At 38.0% G+C, this 20,304-nt stretch overlaps 1 protein-coding gene across 1 annotated transcript in view; it reads right to left on the bottom strand.

Moving 5' to 3' along the window:
• Nucleotides 1–20,304, bottom strand: part of wge (winged eye) — a 60,562-nt gene that overhangs the window by 32,421 nt on the left and 7,837 nt on the right. Inside the window, 8 exon segments of the mRNA XM_069324979.1 lie at nucleotides 1–95; nucleotides 367–562; nucleotides 564–2,092; nucleotides 2,329–2,439; nucleotides 8,414–8,620; nucleotides 8,753–9,169; nucleotides 12,694–13,704; nucleotides 17,073–17,306. The exon segment at nucleotides 1–95 is cut by the window's left edge and continues 1,728 nt beyond it. Of these exon segments, the coding sequence (XP_069181080.1) occupies nucleotides 1–95; nucleotides 367–562; nucleotides 564–2,092; nucleotides 2,329–2,439; nucleotides 8,414–8,620; nucleotides 8,753–9,169; nucleotides 12,694–13,704; nucleotides 17,073–17,306 (3,800 nt within the window).

Raw genomic sequence — 20,304 nt, forward strand, 5'->3', positions numbered from 1 at the left:
TGAAGCTTCTACTTCATCACAAGCTGTGCACGATACATGGTCATCCTCTGGATGCTCATCATGGTATGCTGTAGTACTGCTTTCTGGGTGGATAGCATCACCCTTGGGAACACAAGCAGGAGAACAGCTTTCTGGGTGGACAGCATCACCCTTGGGAACACAAGCAGTAGAACAGCTTTCTGGGTGGACAGCATCACCCTTGGGAACACAAGCAGTAGAACAGCTTTCTGGGTGGACAGCATCACCCTTGGGAACACAAGCAGTAGAACAGCTTTCTGGGTGGATAGCATCACCCTTGGGAACACAAGCAGTAGAACAGTTCTCTGTGTGGATAGCATCACTGTTGGGTGCACAAGCAGCATGAACAGCTCTCTGGGTGGATATCATCACCCTTAGGAGCACAAGCTGTACAACAGTTTTCAACTAGAGTTTCTGAACTATTTGTGACTGTTGATTGATTAGAATTTATTGAAGCTGGAGACTTCGTAGAATTCAGAGTGCAGTGCTTAGAAGTAATCACTCTTTGGGCTCCAGAACAGGTGGTAATATTACATTCCGAACAAGTCAGTATTTGGAGATTCAGAACATTTGGTTGTTAGTGGTTCAGTAAAACACTTTACTGGAGTTCCATAGCAAGTAGTAGGTGAAGACTGATCGCAACTAGCAGCTGTCTGTTCAGAGCAGCCAAAGTCAGGGCAACCAGTCGATGATATATCAGAGCAATTCATGGTTGGCGACTTGGAATAGTCATCTGATGAAGATTCAGCACAGCTTGTAGTGGAAGTGTTAGGAGAGTTAATGGCAGGAGAATTTGTGCAGCTAGTTGAAGCTCTAGAACAATAATTATTAGCAGTAACAGATTCAGAACAATCAGTAACAGATTCTGAGACAATAAGAGCTGTGTGTTTCAAGTAATTAGTAGCTGGAGATTCAGATGAAATTGTTACAAACGGTTCACGAGTCAACATAGGCTGGGATTCTTGACTGCTTGTATCGGTGAGTCTATCAATTGTGAGAAGATTTTGGATACTTTGATAATTTGTGGGAGTACTTCCTTTGGGTGAGATTACTGGGTAGGAAACTGGTAAAGATTCAGAAGAAGACTGGCTATTTTGAGTCAGAAATCCTGTTGTAGAAGAGCTTTTTGCATCAGATAGTTGACTGTTTATGCAGCTACCAAATGCTTCTTTTTTAACTGCTGTGATGTGATTTTGAGACAGTTGCGCTTCAATTGGAGTCTCCCCAACACCAGGAGTACAGGCTTCATCTCTACTGGATCCTACAGGGGATGGGACCTCTTCCTTGATTTCTTGCTTAATTTTAAAAGGTACAGGTAAACACTGAAGATCCCCTTGAGGCCGAGATCTCGGTAAAGGCAGCTCCAAGTCAGGTTCTTCTTCTGAATGGGATGTAACATTGATTGGTTCAATGGATTCTGAGTGAGGAGTGGGTGAGCCTGTGGCCACCAACGCTTCACAACCCCGTGTCGAATAATGTGCCTCTAAACCAATACCCTTTTCCACACTAGTAACAGGAGCTGTCGGTAGGACTGAAAAAGTTGTTGTGAGGTCGGCAGGTGCAGTAAGGCTATTGGTCAGAGTTGTAGTTAAAGTAGCAGCTCGAGTTGACGTGAGGCTAGAGCCAATGGTTGTAGACGATTGGTGTGTGTAAGGAGGAAGGGAGTATGGTCCAGGATGGGTAGACTGTGGACAATAATATGGAAGAGAAGATCGAGGAGGATATATGAACGATGGAGGAAGATGACGTAGGCCAGTAGGCAAAGCTGATGACAGGTTCATTTCACTTCCAGGTGGTGCAGCCCCTTGGCCAGGAGGCGGCACACTGACTGGACGGCTTTTGGGATCTTCTTCAGGTGTTCCTGGTGTAAGTGGGTCTTCTCTCTTGATGGAAGGAGGGTTTGAGGCATGGACGGGTGGGTGTGGGTGGGAAACATGCAACAGAGCAGTGTGTGCATGGAGAGCACGATGGTAATGAGCATCAGGAAGCAGTAGCTGTTGGGGTGGTAAAACCACGGGAGAAGCAGCTGCTACACCTCCATATCCTGCCCAAACATAACTGTGACCACCATGGTCTGTGGAACAGAAATAATAATCACTCGGGGTATTGCTTCACAATTAATAAAGCACAAAAACATTATTGATAAATTTGTTCATGAACATGTTCAAACAAATATTTAAACTTATACTAAACCATGGAATAAATATATCCCAAGTATTAATAAAACAAACGCAAGTTGTATGGCAATATTAATATTAAATGAAATTTAAACGTTAAAGTAGAGTGCACCAGTCTTCTTCAGATACCTACCTGGTATTGCATGTGGGTGTGGCAAGAGATAGCAGTGACCACTCAAGGGGTCTCTGGCAAACTGGTAGCCCAAACCCATTCCTGCCCCGACGCCAGCATCCACTCCAACACCTGCCAGTTCATCATCAATGTTTACATATCCCTACAAAGACTGAATAAAATATAAGACTCAGACACTTCAGATGTACAATATCCAAATAAACAATACTTGCTTTATTATGAAAGAAATTATAACCGGTGAGATTTTAGCTCATTCGTAATAGCTACTGTGCATAGACAAAAGCAATATTGCCCAGTAACATCTTCATTTGGGCATAAAACTTGTAAAGGCACTGCAGAAATCTTTGGCCCAGGAAAATCATACAAGTACGTAGTCTGGCAGGGTCAAATAAAAATTTAGTAGTCTACTCTAAGTTACACGGCTCCAAAGCCCGCGCGTTTGATTAGTGTTGCTGGCTCTTTATTTATTTAATGGTTAGCTCTACTCATTACTTATCCAACAGATGGATAGTGTTGCTGATTTCTTACCAATGAGATGGATAGTGCTGCTGGCACACTACATGCTCACCTAACTGCTTGCAGGACTGACCTTCATCTCTTTTGGTCCTGTCTCTCAAAATTCAAATGGCAGGTAATTACCTAAGTGCAGCTACAGGATGAGAGCTACACATGTGATGTCCCGTCTTCCCAGCACTCTTTGTCATGTAACGCTTTGAAACTACAGATACTGATGGTTTTGGCCTCCACCACCTTCTCACTTAACTTGTTTCAACTGTACTCACCTATTTGTGCTTGCCAGGGTTGAGCTTTAGCTCTTTGGTCCCAGTTCTCAACTGTCAATCAACTGGTGTACAGATTCCTAAGCCTACTGGGCTCTTATCATATCTACATTTGAAACTGTGTATGGAGTCAGCCTCCACCACATCACTGCCAAATGCATTCCACCTGTTAACTACTCCTGACACTGAAAAAGTTCTTTCTAACATCCCTGTGGCTCATTTGGGTACTCAGTTCCCACCTGTGTCCCCTTGTTTGCGAATCACCAGTGTCTACCACTCTGTTTGCAAAAGTGACCTTTATGATTTTTGGGGAGAGCTTGTTTCCTTAGTTTGGACCTATGTCCTCTTGTTCTTGAGGTTGCCGTTTTAAAAAATGGTTCATTGTTAATTTATCAATTTCTATTACTATTATATAAGTAGTATTTATACAGAGAACACTGTATAAACATCAGAGGTGTTTGTGTGCAAATAATGATTTTTCAGCTGATAGTTTTTTATCTAGAACTACCCCCCTAGATCTCTTTCTTTATCAGAATTCTTAAAAGCTTTTTCACATAACTTCTAGGTTGTGTGTGTGGCACAGATTATCAGGCTAACATGTGCTCACCATGCCTGCCATTCCAGGCAGGTCGTGCCATATGGACAAGTCTCCTTACACCCATTGCCTCTTGCTCACCTAGCAGTGATTAGGAGCCTGGGTGTTAGTCGACTGTTGTGGGTCTCATTCTGGGAAATGATCAAATTCTGCATATATCCCAGGCATACTCGAATTTCCCACAAACAACGCATACCTGGAGTATACCTGAAGAGGGTTTTGGGAGTTCTTCTACTCCCCGAGCCCAGTATGGGGCCAGGCTCAACTTGTGGTAACTTGGTCTAACAGGATGTTGCTTGGAGCGGCCCGCAAGCCCACATATTAACAACAACCTGATTGGTCCGGCACTTCTTGCAAGAACCTGTTCAAGTGCCTCTTGATTACATCCACCTTCGATCTGGCAATATTTCTAATGCTTGCTGGGAGGGTGATGAACAGCTGTAAAACCCCTGATGTTCAGACAGTATTCTCTGATTGTGCCTATGACACCTCTACTCCTCACTGATTCTATTCTGCATTTCCTTCTGTACCTTTCGTTCCGGTATGTTGTTATTCTACTGTGCAAATTTGGGACCTGGCACAGCATGAGGAAAAAGTAGCCAAAACGCTAACACTTAAAGTGAAACATGCTGCAAGGCAAAGAAACTTAGAGTCGCAAAGCTACTACAAAGACTGGGCCGGAAGGTCCCAGAATCCAAACAAGGGTTCACGCCTGAAGTCAAAGGGTGAATTCATGCCTAAAGTCAAAGGGTGAATTCACGCCCAAACACGTTAACTCTCTAGACAATAAGTCAGTATGTCACAATAACAATGAATAACACTGCTGAAAATTAGCAATGTTATTTGCCAATTCACAATAACATTGCTGAAAATTAGACACCCAAGCCACAAATCTGAAAACAAAGGACAACTACAGTACAGGTAATGACATTTTGGTCTGCCTTCTTAATTATACAACTTTATAATGGTCCAGGATGGACCGAAATGTCATCAATTCCTTTATTTTCAGATACTATGAGTTGGGTGTCTCCCAAGTTCTATTTATCCACTTCACTGCATAGTACATTGCATTTGTTCAATATTCTGTATTTTGAATATTTCTGGAATTTCTTGGGTGATTATATTTGCAAGTTTACATTTTACCTAATTTACATATTAACACTTTCAGCGCTCTCGGCGCTCAAAAAAAAAAACAATACCCCAGATGCTTTCGGCACTTCGCGCGCCTACGTGGTAAAACCGAAAAGTGTACACTCTTTTGACTGTCCTGACAATAATTGAAGGCGCACGTATTTAAATTTGGTATCACTGTGTTCGCAATGAAATTGTCTATAAGAGCATACCTATAAAATGCCGCCCAAGCATAAGGAGTATCAACACCAAATAAAAAACTATGCAGATCACTCGCCGAGAGCGCCAAACAGCAACATAATGTTTCCACTCTCTTAATGGTTGCGAAGCCTACAGTTGTCCTACATCGCTAATTTTGGTATCATTGGAATCGCAATAAAATTCTCTACACGGACATATGCATATGAATGTTTAATATAGGTAATTGCCCACCCGCAAGAGTGTGTGAAGTGGAGAGTAGTTAGCCGCGAGCGCACTAGCGAAAACACAGGGGGGAAATCATGCTTGGAAAGTTTATACGTTTCCTGACCCTACTTTTCTATGTACGTATTTCTTTTTTATACCAATGTGTTCGCAATAAAATTTTCTATAAGATGAACTGTATAACATTTGTACAAAGCATGTGTAAGAGAAGCGCCAAATATAGAACCACGTCGCTCAGTATGCGTTCGCGGCAGAAACGAACGCATTGTTTTCGTTCGTTTGATGTTTGTCATGTTTATACTTGTTGAAACATTTTATAATTTGTACGACAGTGATCACAGTAAAATTCCCTACACAGACATATACATAACACATACAAATATTTCCCACGTGTTGGATATATCAACGGCTAAAGGGAACCCACTGCCACACGCTCGCCACACCCCCAAACATACTTTGTGTATTTTTTTTTTTACTCATAGAAGTTTATGTGATATAATATTCATTCTGGTACCAAACAATTCGCAAATAAATTCTCTACAAAACAAAAGTATCCCCATCCATTTCGGTTAAAAAATGGAATTTATAGAAATATTTTTTCGATGGACGAGAAAAGTAGGCTGTTATGCGGAATCGTAAGAAAAAACGGCGACGAGTTATCTCTAATCTAAAGCGCGAAAGTGTTAACATACATCCCATGTATGTAAATATGTAAAAATATGTAAAATATATATTATTGGCAGGTTCGAAGTTCATACTTTGTTTGATTATCTTGGTTTACCTGTACTACAGTATACCAAATGCAGCATAATAGAGATATGAACATTGTGTGAGGAGCCTGTTTTACACTTTCCAATTTCAGAATTGTTTTTAAATACTGTATATGAATGACAAAATACTAAAAAAATTGTTCACGACCTTTGTGAGACCAAAGTTTGAATATACAGCTGTTGTATGGTGCTCATATCTTATTAAGAAGCACATTAACAAACTGGAAAAGGTGCAAAGACATGCAACTAAATGGCTTCGGTAACTGAAAGGCAAGAGCTATGAGGAGAGGTTAGAGGCATTAAATATGTCAAAGCTAGAAGATAGAAGAAAGAAAAGAGGTGATATGATTATTACATAGAAAATAGTAATGGGAATAAACAAAATTGATAAAGAAGAATTCTTGAGAACTGGAACTTCAAGAACATGAAGTTTTAAACTAACTTAACAACACTGCTGGAAAAATGTTTTGCAAATAGAATGGTAGACGGTTAGAACTAATTAAGTGGTTGAGGTGGCTGAGGACAAAACTGTAAGTAGTTAAAAATGTTATATGACAATGAGTTCTGGGAAGACTAGACACTATGAGCATAGCTCTCATCCTATAACAACACTTAGGTAATTACACTTGGGTAATTACTCTTATGTTTCCTCTTTGCTGATAGATTTAGGTGGAGATCTTACAGATTCCTGTTGTTGCTCCGTCACCGCCTTTTGTGTCAGATTTGTTTGTTCGTCTGGATCTGTGCTTACAACTAGATGGATCTGTGATCCACTTAACTCATTACCTCCCTTTAAAACTATTTTGATTTTATAGTCCATTTGTCCCTCCGCATACCCGGGTGTTCTTTACATTTTGGTTTGCATTTCTCTGAAATTTCTAAGCATGCAGTAATGAGGAAAATCCTATGCACTGCAGAAGAAATATTTTATGAAAATGCAGTTACTGTGCAGTATTCTCATTGTAAATCCAGTATAGCGAGTTATCAGCCATTCCTTTCCCTTAAAGCAACTGGAAGATTGACATTTAATGTGTGTGACTGCAGAAAAAAAACACAATTGACAATTTGGGCACTTTTGTTGCATTTCATACAAGATATGGCTATGGCTATAGTTGTTTTTTCCAAATTATTATATATATATATATATATATATATATATATATATATATATATATATATATATATATATATATATATATATATATAATTTATATATATATATATATATATAAATATATATATATATATATATATATATAATATAAATATATATATATATATATATATATATATATATATATATATATATATATATATATATATATATATAAATAATTGCTGTGGCCCTCCGCCTTGCTGCCCCAATCCACACCAGATATAGGTGTATTTGCGGCGAGGTGGTGGCTGACAGGTACGGTCACCATGGCCTACTCTGCCAAAGCACAGGGGGATGGCACTCGAGGCACAGTGAAGTTAACGACATCATCAAGAGGAGCCTCACCACAGCTGGATGCCCAGCTGAAAGAGAGCCCTGTTACCTAACGCCCCGTAACTCTGATGCTCTTATTGGTCGCCCGGATGGTATCACAGTGAACCCCTGGAAGAATGGCAAGCAGTTGGTATGGGACTACACGTGCGTATCAACCCTGGCTAACACCTATATTAACCTCAGTGTTGCACAACCAGGTGGCGCTGCCACCCACAGGGAAGCAGCCAAATCCCGTAAGTATAGAGAACTGGATCACCACTACAATTTTGTCCCCATTGCTTCTGAGACGCTCGGCGCCTGGGGTAAAAGTGCTACCAGTTTTTTGAAGGAACTGGGTTCTAGGCTCATTGAAACAACAAGGGACCAGAGAGCTGCAAGCTTTCTTTTCCAGCGCCTCAGTGTGGCGATACAGAGGGGAAATGCGCACTGCATCCAGGGTTCCTGCCCGCCATCTGAGGAGCTGGAGGAACTCGACAACCTATGACAACCATCTTTGTAACCCATATGTAACTCCTTTTTTGTAACAAAGTTCAAATAAAGTAAATATATATGTGTACATACAAAAGAATGGGGGTGGTAGGAGAAGATAATATTAGTGTTCAGTGAGAAACCACAAGGTCTCCTCTGAATACTTTTTATTTTCTTCTCCGAGGCTATGGGTCCCCACATTGGCACCAGAGGTGGTACCCTCACAAACTATTTTATATATATATATATATATATATATATATATATATATATATATATATATATATATATATATATAAATATACAGTATATAAATTATATATATATAATATATATATTATATATTAGAATTAAATTATGAGAAAATAAATACTGCAGTTTGATTCTGCCATACCCCATGGATCTTACTTAAGATTGTAATGATTCTTACCAGAAAACTGACTCTGGGTCAGCCAAAATGGTGCTGTTGGAATTCCAGGAGTGCATGGTGTTGGAGGAAGCGGCCAGTGAGTGGGCATAGTGGTTCCTCCTGGGGAACTACCCCCAGATGTTAATGGTCCAGTCAGAGGATCATCTTGTGGCCGTGATTCCTGACGCTGACGGGCATGAGCAATACCCACTGGAATACCTCCTCCAGCTGAAAATATAGTATAGATCATTGAAGCAACAGAAATAGCATTATGTACGGTATAAATGCATACTGTACTGCACTACAAACAATATAGAGATAATATACATGTGAAAACTTTTGAAAAGTATGTAATGTCACCTGTTACAGTAACAGTAGAACGTTCTTCAGAGCGCACAGTTTTTCGAGACGTTCGAGTCGAATCGCCAGCAGCAGCAGTGGCAGGGGGAGCCACACGGGGAACAGCCAATTGTGTTAATGCCACAATTGGTGGGCATGAGCTTGGTGTTGCATCACCTACTGAGATTGGTGTATTAGTAGGTGATAAGGAAGGTGTAGGTGAAAGAATATGGGAAGGTATAATTAAGGGTGAAGTGTGAATTCTTGTTCGGCGTTCCTGGGCATATGCCTGCAGAAGGCCAGGAGTGGTACGTGAACATTGATCACCCATCAGAGGAGCTAAACGATTTCTTTTTGCTTCTTCACTGCCATCACTTGGCGCTTTTAGTCTTTCAATTTCCCCTACATTACCTCGTGTGCTTGTTTCTTCTGTACCATCTACGGAAATGCAAAGACGAAAAGAAAAATCAATAACTTTAAAGAAATAAAAGTTGTCGAAAAAATGTGAAAAAGTATCAAATAAAACAGTAGGGATACCTCACTTTCATTTAAAAAGCAACAATTAACATTCATACTAACACTAGTTTGTACAATATATATGTGAAATTATAGGTACAACATGCTGCTATTAGCAAACTAAAGTGAATACCATCAAGTAACTGAATATCAACAAAACAGAGAAAGCATGCAGGTAAAAATTAATTCCTACTTAAGCAAGCTAAGACATAGGATACATTGTCAGAAGACAACTGAACATGATGAAGATAATACGGAGAAAAGCACTAAAAAAGGTGATCGAGTATATTCTTTTTATCAGCTAGACCTCCACTCAGGTCGGGTGCTGGAAAGTATTTATTAGCCAGCCCATACTTTGGCTGAGTTACTATTGCTGGATATCTGTGATTTACATGAAATTTTAGAAAACAAAAAATGACTGAGGAGTGATAGAAATGCATTCGTGCAATTCATAATGTACAAGATGTAAAATGACTGAGGAGTGATAGAAATGCATTCGTGCAATTCATAATGTACAAGATGTAAAATGACTGAGGAGTGATAGAAATGCATTCGTGCAATTCATAATGTACAAGACACAGGAATAATTACAGGAATACTATAACATAGGGCAACCTCTAATATCCACACTTCTTTATAACACGGTCTACCTATGTACAGATTTCTCTCTCCAATCCACTATCTGGACTTTGGATTTTAAATCAGCAGTAACATCATATAGATGTCACTGCATCATATCTGGAAAAATAGTTATTTCCAGATCATTTTTGCTCACTATTTTCACTATTCTTGTTCTTTTCGAAGTAAATTTTTTTACTGGCCAAATACTGTAGTATAAATGGTAAAATACTGTATAATCAATATACAGTACTGTATATAATGTATTATGCAGAGGAAGCCCAGTTAATGGTCACATTCATACTATGTGATCTAATCTGTGCAGGCAGCACTTGCTCAAAGAAATATTGATGTATTTTTCTTTTGATATTTAACCGAGTAGAAAAAACACTCTGCTAGCAACAGTAGTCTTGCTAGACTCTGTAGGCAGATGAATATGTATAATAAAATAGAAAAAAAAGAGAATATCATACAGTATACTCTTGACATACAAGTGATCATAGCTGGGTGTGGGGATGCCGACACGCAAGTTAGCCATTGGACTGTTTGACAGGGAAAAAAAAAAATAGCTCAGGTGGTAAAAAAAAAAAGATTGAGAATGAAATTGTCAATGGCTCAACTATTTATGAATTGGGTCAATCAATTTACAAGTAGTATACTGTTGTGAGCAATAAGACTCATCATGATGATTATATGGGTAAGCAAAGATTCAGATTTTATTTTGAGTTACAATACTATTATACAGTCTAAGAAAATACTGGCTTATGTGTGATTTGTGTTTAAATATATACAGAGATGTGTTCTATCATTTGCTATAAAAAAAATGTTAAAACATTTGCTGATAGCAAAAAAAAAAAAATTGAAATCTAGATTATTTGCAAATCCAGATCAGGTCAGGAATGATACAGTCAGGGTTTTAGAGTTGCCACTGCATAGTTATATACAGCTATTAAGGGCTTATATCAAGCCAAGAATTACCATGCAATATGCTTAGTACAGTACTTTGATTTTACAAAGTTATCCAGTGTCGCAACATTGGATAAGAAATTTACCATGAAAATGATAGTCCATTTTTTTGTATTTTTTAAGCAAACTAATGCTAAGGACAGCATTTGTAGATAAAAGAAGAAGCATAGAGTTAAAATTACCTGTACTGGAATAGAGAAGGGCCATCAGAAGTGACGAAAAATTACTACACAGAAAGCTACATGCACATGCCGAGTCATAATAAAAATAAGAGCAGTTTGAAGTTGAAAGTGTGATAACACAAAGGGTAGATAACAAGTAATTTATTAATCAGCAGATAACATAAGGTAATCAAATCAGAAAATAATTGGAAAAAGTTGACATTATTGCAAAGCATTGTTGACATGCTGTCTGTACCATATGATGGAATTTTATAATACAGTACTTTATAATAAATACTTATAATACTTTTTCCCAATAATTTTCCAATGTAATGTCATTTGTTAAAATAATAATTGACTCAGCTGAAGTTTTTTAGAAGGGAAGTACAGTAGCAGAATGTGAAACATGATTACGAGATATGCAGTCAGTGAAGATCAAGCCATTCAAGAGTTTATGGAATGCAGTACAGTACTTTCCCTGGAGAAGTGGGTACCAAGATATCAGTGTGTGTGTGTGTGTGTGTTTCTGACTAGCAGACATTTGGTAGGAACTTTAAGCGGTGTGATGTAAGAGGCAAGCTGAAATTATCACGAGTGTGTGTTAAGCAAGTATGGCTACTTGCCATACCTGCTTAACACACTTGCTTTCTCTGTGGGTGGAAAAAGAATGAATGAATAAAGGGAAGAATGGGGCTCACAGGTACACAGGTATGAACATTTAATGATTGACAAAACAAGATGATAAAGGAAGTGAATGAGTGGAGGGGGGGGGGGAACACTCTGAGATCAACTGTTAGATGAGAAACAATACTTGCTATAAATGATAAAATAATGTACTGTATTGTAAAATAAAACAAAAGAATACAGAAAACTACTGAAGACCTATTGGCCTATATGTAGCATTCCTAACTACTATATTCCCCCCCCCCTCCAAACTCATTCCTATAAATGTCAACCTGTGCTTGAAAGAACCCAGCAGTCCCAAGTCTATGGTGTTACCCAGTAATTTGCTCCATAAGTGAAAACCCGTTTTCAAACCAGTATCACGGCAGGTTTCTCCTGTATATAATTCTCCAATTAATATCCATTGCTTTGGAGTTCATTTTGTGTTAATGTATTTTAAAAACTTTGTTTATATAACCTTTTATCCATGTACAGTATATACTTCAATTAACAGCATGCCTTATTACTCTCTTTTTCTAGAGACAATAAATTACACTTTTTTTTTTAAATATCTCTTTATAAGACAGCTGTCTAATTCCTGAGATTAGCATTATCATCATTTTCTGTATGCTTTCAAGTGAATTAATGTTTATTCTGTAGCACAAAGACCAAAACTGAACTGCATAATCTAAATAGGACCTGACAAGGGCAAGATAAGATAATGCTGAAGAATATTATTATTTGTCTTATTCTAATACTTCTGAAACTACTGATGTATCAAAATGTGATTCTAACCCACTTTATTTTAAATATTTGTACCGTATATTAAAACTTAAGTCATAGTGTTTATATCCATCAACTTTAATGATTGAAGACTCATTTCTATTGGCAGCATTTATGAAGATTCCAAATAGCCCTAATCATTAATATCAAGAGGGAAATATAGATGGCCAAACAAAATATTGAATAACATATCACTGTAAATACAATGTTGTATATCAATCAGTATACATTAACTATCTTCAGGTAGGTACATACTTGTATACTGCTTATCTGCATTCAGGTTCTTTTCTGCTATATCCAGTGAATCATGGCCAGTGCTTGCTCTGTGGATATGTTTATCGCTGACATGATGAGGACTGTGCTTACCCTCAAAGCCCACATTGGACTTAAAAGGAAGCCGGGTGACTGGGACCGAATTTTCTAAGCAACTGGACCGCTGGGAAATACGTGGAATTGCAAGTGATGACTGAACTTTCTGAATTTCTAAAAACAAGTTCGAGGATGGGACTGATGCCACAAGGTGGCTAGTATCTTGAGGCTTTAGAGAGATAGCAACTGAGGTGTCATGATGGCTGGGTTCACAAGGCTTCTGTGAAAATGAGGATTCTTGACTCTGATTTGCTCTATATGTGTCTTTTTCTTTTGCAGGTACATTATTAATATTAGAGGTTTCAGATTCAGGCAAACATAAAGGAGATGGTGATGTTCTGTCCATGACTTGCATACAAGTTGTTTCTTCACTAATATTTTTTGCACAAGCGAGTTTCATATTTGAAGTTCTTTGAGTGTTTTTACTGTCATATATCTGTCCACCCTTTGCACTTCGAACACCACCTTCCTTCATGTCCTTCTTTCCTTGCACCTCTTCTTTGGCACTTTTAACACTAAGGTTTATTGTCACAGCACTCTCCTGCTCAGCTGAAAAATTGGCATGGCCATTAACCTTCGAGTTGGGCAGGAGTACGTCCCTTCTACTTGGCTTTAGAGTCCGAGGACTGGTTACTGTGACCTTTAAAGTCTTATTGTCCTCACTAAGTGGAACTGGAGACTTCATTGACAGGTTATATACTTCAGGACTTTTCCCCTCAACTACACCATCGACACTACCCACGCACTTGGTGGCAGGCACAGTCGCAGGCATAGGGAGGATGGACTTGTTACAGCTGGGAGGGGGAGCCGATGCTCTCGGTGTACTGCCCAAGATTGGGGAGGACATCAGCTGTCCACTGGGTAAAATTGGTGGGAGGGCACCAGCTAATGCACCATCTGTCAAAAGAAAAACTTATTACAAAAAAGTGAATATTTTTTACTTGCTATTGCAAGTAAAATGCAAAAAGCATTTCTAACACTAGAGAAAGAATTTCAAAATACTGTGAGGGATGGGCTACTTGCAACAACTTAAAGCAATATGGCTTTTGGTTTGAAGTAGAGTACCTTTCTTTATGCGGGATATTCAAACCCCGGTAAATATAACTGATATAAACACGAGCGCACTAAATTTTGAAAAAGAAATTGAAAACATGCCCATGCACTCGGCCCCAGGTCCAGACTCATGAAATTCAATATTTATAAAGAAATGCAAAGTGCCGGTAGCACAGGCACTCAGTATAGTGTGGAGGAAGAGCTTGGACACGGGGGAGATACCAGATGCACTTAAAGTAGCAGACATAGCCCCTCTACACAAGGGAGGGAGCAAAGCATTGGCAAAAAATTATAGACCAGTTGCACTAACATCGCACATCATAAAAGTATTTGAGAGAGTGATTAGGAGTCAGGTCACCAATTTCATGGAGACCAATGACCTTCATAACCCAGGCCAACATGGATTTCGAGCGGGAAGATCGTGCCTCTCACAGCTACTTGAGCACTACGACAAAGTCACTGAGGCATTAGAAGAGAAACAGAATGCTGATGTGATATACACGGACTTCGCAAAGGCCTTCGATAAATGTGACCATGGCGTGATAGCACACAAAATGAAGTCAATGGGAATAACCGGTAAAGTAGGACGCTGGATACTCAGTTTTCTGTCAAACAGGACTCAGCGAGTAACTGTCAACCATATAAAATCTAGTCCAAGTGCAGTGAAAAGCTCTGTACCTCAGGGTACAGTCCTTGCACCACTGCTTTTCCTTATTCTCATATCAGATATAGACAAAAATACAAGTCACAGCTTCGTATCATCCTTTGCAGATGACACAAAAATCAGTATGAAAATTACCTCGGCTGAGGACATTGAAAATCTTCAAGCTGATATTAATAAAGTTTTCGACTGGGCATCAGAAAATAACATGATGTTTAACAGTGATAAATTCCAGGTACTCAGGTACGGTAAAAATGAGGACCTTAAACATAATACAGAGTACAAAACACAATCAAATGTACCCATAGTAGGAAAACAGCATGTAAAGGATTTGGGAATAATAATGTCGGACGACCTAACGTTTAAGGAGCATAACCAAGCAAATATTGCGACAGCCAGAAAAATGATAGGATGGATTACGAGAACTTTCAAATCCAGGGATCCCATCACAATGGTTGTACTCTTCAAGGCACTTGTGTTGTCCCGTCTTGAGTACTGCTCAGTACTCACTTCCCCCTTCAAAGCAGGAGAGATTGCTGAAATAGAGGGAATACAGAGAACATATACGGCACGCATAGACGCAATAAAGCACCTAAATTATTGGGATCGTCTCAAAGCCCTCCAAATGTACTCACTAGAAAGAAGACGAGAGAGATATCAAATAATATACACCTGGAAGATACTGGAGGGCCAAGTACCAAATCTACACAGTAAAATAACAACGTACTGGAGTGAACGACATGGAAGAAAATGTAGAATAGAACCAATGAAGAGCAGAGGTGCCATAGGCACAATCAGAGAACACTGTATAAACATCAGAGGTCCGCGGTTGTTCAACGTCCTCCCAGCAAGCATAAGAAATATTGCCGGAACAACCGTGGACATTTTCAAGAGGAAACTAGATTTATTCCTCCAAGGAGTGCCGGACCAACCGGGCTGTGGTGGGTATGTGGGCCTGCGGGCCGCTCCAAGCAACAGCCTGGTGGACCAAACTCTCACAAGTCGAGCCTGGCCTCGGGCCGGGCTTGGGGAGTAGAAGAACTCCCAGAACCCCATCAACCAGGTATCAACCAGGTAACCTTAACCATAGGTAAAGGGAACTACAGTAGTTTACCCCTATACAGTATACAGTACTATTTTCAGTTATATTGAAAGTAATTACCATCATGCATTTTAAAATTTAAATTTCTTATGTACTAGATAACATAAATCTAAAATCTTAGTGAATGTTAAACCTACCATTTAAAAACAAAAACCCCAGGTATTCACGTAGTAGGAACACATGCTGTACATGGTCAAGGTTCTAGTGCTATCTATGCTGAAGAACTCAGCATTATGTAAGCTTTGTTACTTTCTACAACATTAATACAAGATGGTTCCTCCTAAAGGTAAGCGTGTACTGAATATGTTTAGTTTTAAATGTCTGAGAAATAAATATTTATCTTCATATAAGCCATGTTTAATATAAAGCACAGTAATGCAATTGTTCTGAAATTAGTGTAAACACAGTTGCATGCACAGATTTGCATCTTTGCATAAACTCTCAAATTTTGTATTTCTATAATTTAGAATGTGGGATACAGTATTTAATATTTTATATTTACACACATTCCATATAGATTTTATGAATTTAAATTTGATGATTTTATGTACAAATCAATATTTACCAAATGCATAAATTAAGAGCAATTTATTGCCAATCAACAAAAATCTAGATTTATGTTCAATAACATCCAAGATTAACCAACATTAATAATAGTCAAGAAGTTTACTTATGGATTCAGAACAACATTTTACTATACGCTATTATTTCTCTCTATAGTAGTTTGTTATTAAAAAAAAAAAAAAATTACACCCACGGCAAAAAATAAATAATTTTCAGAGAAAACACAAAAAGGAAAAATATTACTTTAAGTACTGTATAGTACTGATCAAAGGCTTCCCAAGGTTTACGAGGAAAATTCATTTACCTTTTAGTAAAAAAAGGTATTAGTAGCAAACTCACAAACACTATATAAATATAGTGTAAATAACACGCGGGACTTGCAAAATGAGACTTACTAAGTATATTACTTAGGAATTATTAACCTTGTGAAGGTTGGGTGAAGGAATAGTTTTGGTTTAAAATAGAGAAAATACTTATGATAACTGATGAATTAAATGTTACAGAACTTTATTATGCATAAGGGGAAAACAGCTGAAAAAATTTACTAAGGAAATTCATTTTTGTTTAGCAACTCTACTAAAAAAGCATGACATTATATATATTATATATATATATATATATATATATATATATATATATATATATATATATATATATATATATATATATATATATATATATAATTTTATGTACGTTTTAGTTCTATACATAAATATATAATTAATTAATTTGAAATATCATGGAATCTATATATCTAACAATGAGAGAAAAAAAGGTATAAAAATAAAGAAAGAAAATGATAAAAATACATAAATTAAAAAACAAAAAATGGCAGGCCACGAAGACAGAAAAATAGGGAGATAACAAAAAAAAGTTGGGTGTAACCTTTCTGTTGGACGCATAACGCATGGAGCTGCGCTAGGACGGCATGCGTAGGCACAACTCCTGCCATGGGCGCGGTGATGGGCGGCGGGGCGGGTGGTGACATGGGCGGCGGGGCGGGGTGGTGGTGATGGTGGTGGTGGCTGCCAGGTGGTGGTGGGGTGGTGGTGGTGGTGACGGTGGTGGCCGTGGCTGACACCGCCAGCAGAGAGTATAGTCCTGCGTATGGCCCCAACCCTGCAAGAATACATACATATACACGCTGTTAGATGTCTTAGTGGGAGGGTTTTATACAGCCCCCAACCCTGCAAGAATACACAGTATACATATAGTTTATACAGCCCCAACCCTGCGAGAATACACACAGTATACATATAGTTTATACAGCCCCAGCCCTGCAAGAATACACACAGTATACATATAGTTTATACAGCCCCAACCCTGCAAGAATACGCACACAGTATACATATAGTTTATACAGCCCCAATCCTGCAAGGAATACACACAGTATACATATAGTTTATACAGCCCCAACCCTGCGAGAATACACACAGTATACATATAGTTTATACAGCCCCAACCCTGAAAGAATACACACGGTATACATATAGTTTATACAGCCCCAACCCTACAAGAATACACACAGTATACATATAGTTTATACAGCCCCAACACTGCGAGAATACACAGTATACATATAGTTTATACAGCCCCAACCCTGCAAGAATACACACAGTATATATATAGTTTATACAGCCCCAACCCTGCAAGAATACACACAGTATACATATAGTTTATGCAACCCCAACCCTGCAAGAATACACACAGTATACATATACTTTATACAGCCCCAACCCTGCAAGAATACACACAGTATACACATAGTTTCAAGACTACATAGTTTCAAAGCGTTATACGACAAAGAGTGCTTGGGAAGACGGGACACCACAAGCGTAGCTCTCATCCTGTAACTACACTTAGGTAATTACACAGTCCCATGTCTCAGTAGGAGTATTATACACGGCCCCTGTGTATGGCCCCCAACCCTACAAGAATACACACAGTCAAACCTCTAAGAGTACTTACTTCCAAAAGTTGTTAAAAGGAGTACAACGTTTGGAATACAAATTTACAACCTATTTATGTAACAATACCTAAAACTGCATTTACTTGCATAATACACATGTAATACTATCCACATCTGGAATGTAAAGATAGAAGTATAATACAGAAAAAATGTAAAATGTAAATGTAATGTAATAAATGAATGTAAATGAATGAATGTAATGTAATAAAAATTAATGTAATGGTAGAATAGTATAATACAGAGAAAAAAATATTACTAAATACACACTTTTATTACACACTTCACAATTGATGAAGCATGGTTATAGCCCCTGCTATAGCGTAGTCAATGATGCAGGGGCTCATTGACAACCCCTGCATCAATGCAGGGGTTGTCAATGATACGCATCAATGATACATATTAGGCTACATGGAGCTCTGGTATAATAATATGGCTTGTTGATATCTAGATTTTGTCGTTAATTTGCTCTCATCACACCTCTTAAATGCTTTACCCCATGCATTATTAGTGTAACTATACACAAAATTACAATATACATTAATATATACAGTACAGTATTCTATAGACTAAAAATGTATTAATGTATGTTTGGGGTCGGTCACAACTTTGACTACCACAGCTCGAGGGTAGGCTTTTATATGCATAGAATCATGAGATAATATTCTTATAACTTTTTGGTATCTTTGCTGTTCAGTGTTCTCTAATCGTGTCATCTTCACTGTATTTATTCAAAAATTAACATAAACTATATAATAAAATATAATATATAAACATATATTCTAGTTTAGATCTCTCCCTCTGACTGTAAAGGTAATAATGTTAGCGGAGAGCAAGAGTGATTTTTAAGAGTAAAATCATACACAGATAAATTACATTATCGTCATATATTAATTTGAACATTTCACAGGAGCCCCTGATGAGGTTTCGAACCTATGGGCTGGGGTGTCCCCCTTAGATGCACGCTCTAAACCAGTACGCCACGATTTGCTCGATTATGTCGAGGCATAGCGCGTTCATCTGGGGTATACCCAACGCATAGGTTCGAATCTTCATCACGGCTTCTGTGAATTTTCTCAGTAAAATCGTTGTGGTTACTTGTGTAAAGGAAGAAATGTATATGTTTATCTCTCAGAATGTTCGGTAATACGTTTATTGCTTGTGATGTGTATCTATGTACGTATTAACACGATGTACTGAACGGGGTGAGAATAGCTTGAGCTACCTCATCCCTTTGTGTGTATTTTACCTCAATAAACTTATTTCAATTTCAATCGTTGTGGTGGTATCCGTCGACTTAAAAGGTTCTTGTAAAATATTTTCCATAGTGATGCTAAATTTACCGTTATAACTACTGAACGTTGGGTCGTTGTACATCATTCAAATAAGTGTATTGTGGTATAAATACACACAAAGGGATGAAGTAGCCCAAGCTATTCTCACCCAATTTTAACATCAATATTTCTAGATCTTTCTTAAGTTCCTTTAAAAGCCGACTGCTCTTATATCCTGCACCCAATTTTATTCTTGTTTTCATAACCGTGCTAAAGTACTTGAAATTTATCATTATTAAATATATATATATTCCGCTACCCACTGAAACACCGTCAATAAGTGACCTCTCTTGTTTAAAAGATTGTTATCCAATCAATTGATTTACTTTATTGTGTTCTTGAAAAGCTCCCAGTATTTGTATTCCCAGTATGCTGTATAGTGTGGTATTACTGCATTTTCTTTGTGATTTCAGTTTGAATTTCTTCAGTTTTCCGTAGCGCAGGAGCTGGAACTTTGCTTTACTACATATCATAGTGTTTTCCAACCCCTATTAATAGACGTGGTTTACATTTGTTTAGAAGGTGTGTGTGTTGTAGTTAGGACTACCTATACAAATTCTGAAATGGATGGCATGGCGCTGTAGTTCGTGTATTTACATATTCGTACTTTGAAACGTGGATACAGTCTAATGTAGTTGACTTGTAGCCATGATATATACACGTGTTTCAGCCTACAGTTTAGACCTATTGTCTTGTGTATGATCCTCTGTCCTGTGTGACAGTGAATACCAGCATTATCCTCATTCTAATATGACTATTGAATTCCTCAGATTATTCAAAATTGTAATTAATTTTTGTCAGTAATAATAATAATAAT

This window comes from Procambarus clarkii, chromosome 15, assembly GCF_040958095.1.
Source record: "Procambarus clarkii isolate CNS0578487 chromosome 15, FALCON_Pclarkii_2.0, whole genome shotgun sequence".
In the NCBI taxonomy this organism is placed as follows: domain Eukaryota; kingdom Metazoa; phylum Arthropoda; class Malacostraca; order Decapoda; family Cambaridae; genus Procambarus; species Procambarus clarkii.